The 1,693-nt window shown below is 41.1% G+C and overlaps 1 protein-coding gene across 1 annotated transcript; it reads left to right on the top strand.

Moving 5' to 3' along the window:
* Positions 1-44: 44 nt before the first annotated feature.
* Positions 45-1,475, top strand: LOC106510955 (N-lysine methyltransferase SETD8-A; the record flags this gene model as incomplete). The annotated part of the gene is given in 3 exon segments (XM_013999690.1): positions 45-278; positions 353-571; positions 652-1,475. Coding segments are annotated over 2 exon segments (483 nt in total). The 5' UTR covers positions 45-278; positions 353-498.
* Between the last annotated feature and the right edge of the window lie 218 nt (positions 1,476-1,693).

Genomic DNA, 1,693 nt, shown 5'->3' with positions numbered 1-1,693 from the left:
CCTTTTATCAGTGTTTTGACTTGATGTTTCATTTGCTTGCAGCTCTTCTGAAAGCTCTGCTGAAGATGAGGGCACATCGGCCCAGAAAAGAGGAAGAGAGGAAGTTGAAGAGGAGGGACATGAAGACATTGCTGAGTTTGTCAAGACCTTCCCGGTAACGCTTGATGGTCAGCCACCAAACAAAAAACAGAGGGCTGAAGCTGGATTCTCTGAAAACAGAGTGCTCTATGACAGGTGGAGAAAACTTCAGTTTGCCAAGAGGGAAGAATATCTGTTGGGTAAGGAAAATACTTTTATGATTTATTTTGCCCTACTTAACCACAAGTTTGACATAAAACTWTGTTTTTTACAGCTCTATACACAAGGCGTCCCCCAAGTGCCAAATGTGTATCYAAGGACATAAACAAGGAGGGGTGGAGAGCCAACCATCCYTCCCCAGAGGACATCATCGSCAAATGGAAACCTCCACAACAAACAGAAGTTGAGAGTGACCCSAAGATGATGAAACGGATCAGAYACCAAAAGTGGTCTGGTCTGTCCATGAAACAGTTTCCTGGTGACAAAGGCATTGGTATGTACCCATCACTGTTTTGTGAAAGAGAGAACATGACTTTAATTGTTTATTCTAATACCTTCATTTTTTTACTAAAGGAGTTGTTGCCACCAAGAAGTTCCATAAAGGGTCCATCCTTTGTGACCACCACGGCAAGGTCATCTCAGCAGAAGAAGCAAAGAAGATGCAAGAACAAATCCAGGACGAGATGGGTTATTTGTTCTTCTTCACCTACAAGAATGAGAAACTCTGCATTGATGCACAGACCTTTCCATGCGAGTGCCACCCAGACATGGAGACGATAGGAAGGAAAATTAATCATTCAAGGAAGAACCCAAATGCCAAGCCTTGTCACTGCATCATGAAGTTCCCTGAAGGGGATCAACATGTGATCTTCTTGAAAGCGTTGAAGGACATTTCTGTTGATGATGAAATTCGGTTCAATTATGGGGTCAACAGGAAGTCTTTTCGAGGAGAAGGACTTGAACTTGAATGGTTAGATGAGTAATCTAAACCAACATTGGGAAGCGTCACTACGATGGCCCGCGATGTAGGGAATGTCAGTTTGTGAACACTACTGCGTTTCACTACGTGGTCTACAGTAGGACGCGCTGCTGCATATCTCTACGAAGCGTCACTACGATGGCCCGCACAGTAAGGAATGTCAGTTTGTGAACACTTACGCATTTCACTACGTGGTCTACAGTAGGACGCGCTGCTGAATTTCACTGCGAGGGACTTGGACTGAACTGTCAGTTGGTGAACATAGGAAGTGCTCCTGCATTTCATTGAGATGGACTGAACTCTGGTCAGTTTGATGTTATGACTTTTTTATTGTTTATCTTGTTTTTAACTTGTATTTTTTAATGTTTTTAATTGCTGCTTGTTTGAATTGCCTTTCTAACTTTCAAGGACACCAAAGGACTTTTTTCATATTGTTGATTTCATTTGTTCTACCTTAACATTATTTTGTTTTTATTTGTATTGTTTAATGTTTTTATTAGCTGCTTGTTTGGTGTCCTTGAAAGTTAGAAAGGCACTACAAAGGACTTTAGTGTTAAGGTATGACTACTGAAGTCAACAATATGAAGTCATATAGTTTGTTGTTAGGACTTTATTCTGTATTGTATGCTATTACTT

This window comes from Austrofundulus limnaeus, unplaced genomic scaffold, assembly GCF_001266775.1.
Source record: "Austrofundulus limnaeus strain Quisiro unplaced genomic scaffold, Austrofundulus_limnaeus-1.0 Scaffold2417, whole genome shotgun sequence".
NCBI classification, from domain to species: Eukaryota; Metazoa; Chordata; class Actinopteri; order Cyprinodontiformes; family Rivulidae; genus Austrofundulus; species Austrofundulus limnaeus.
This window is presented reverse-complemented; position numbering and strand designations above follow the sequence as displayed.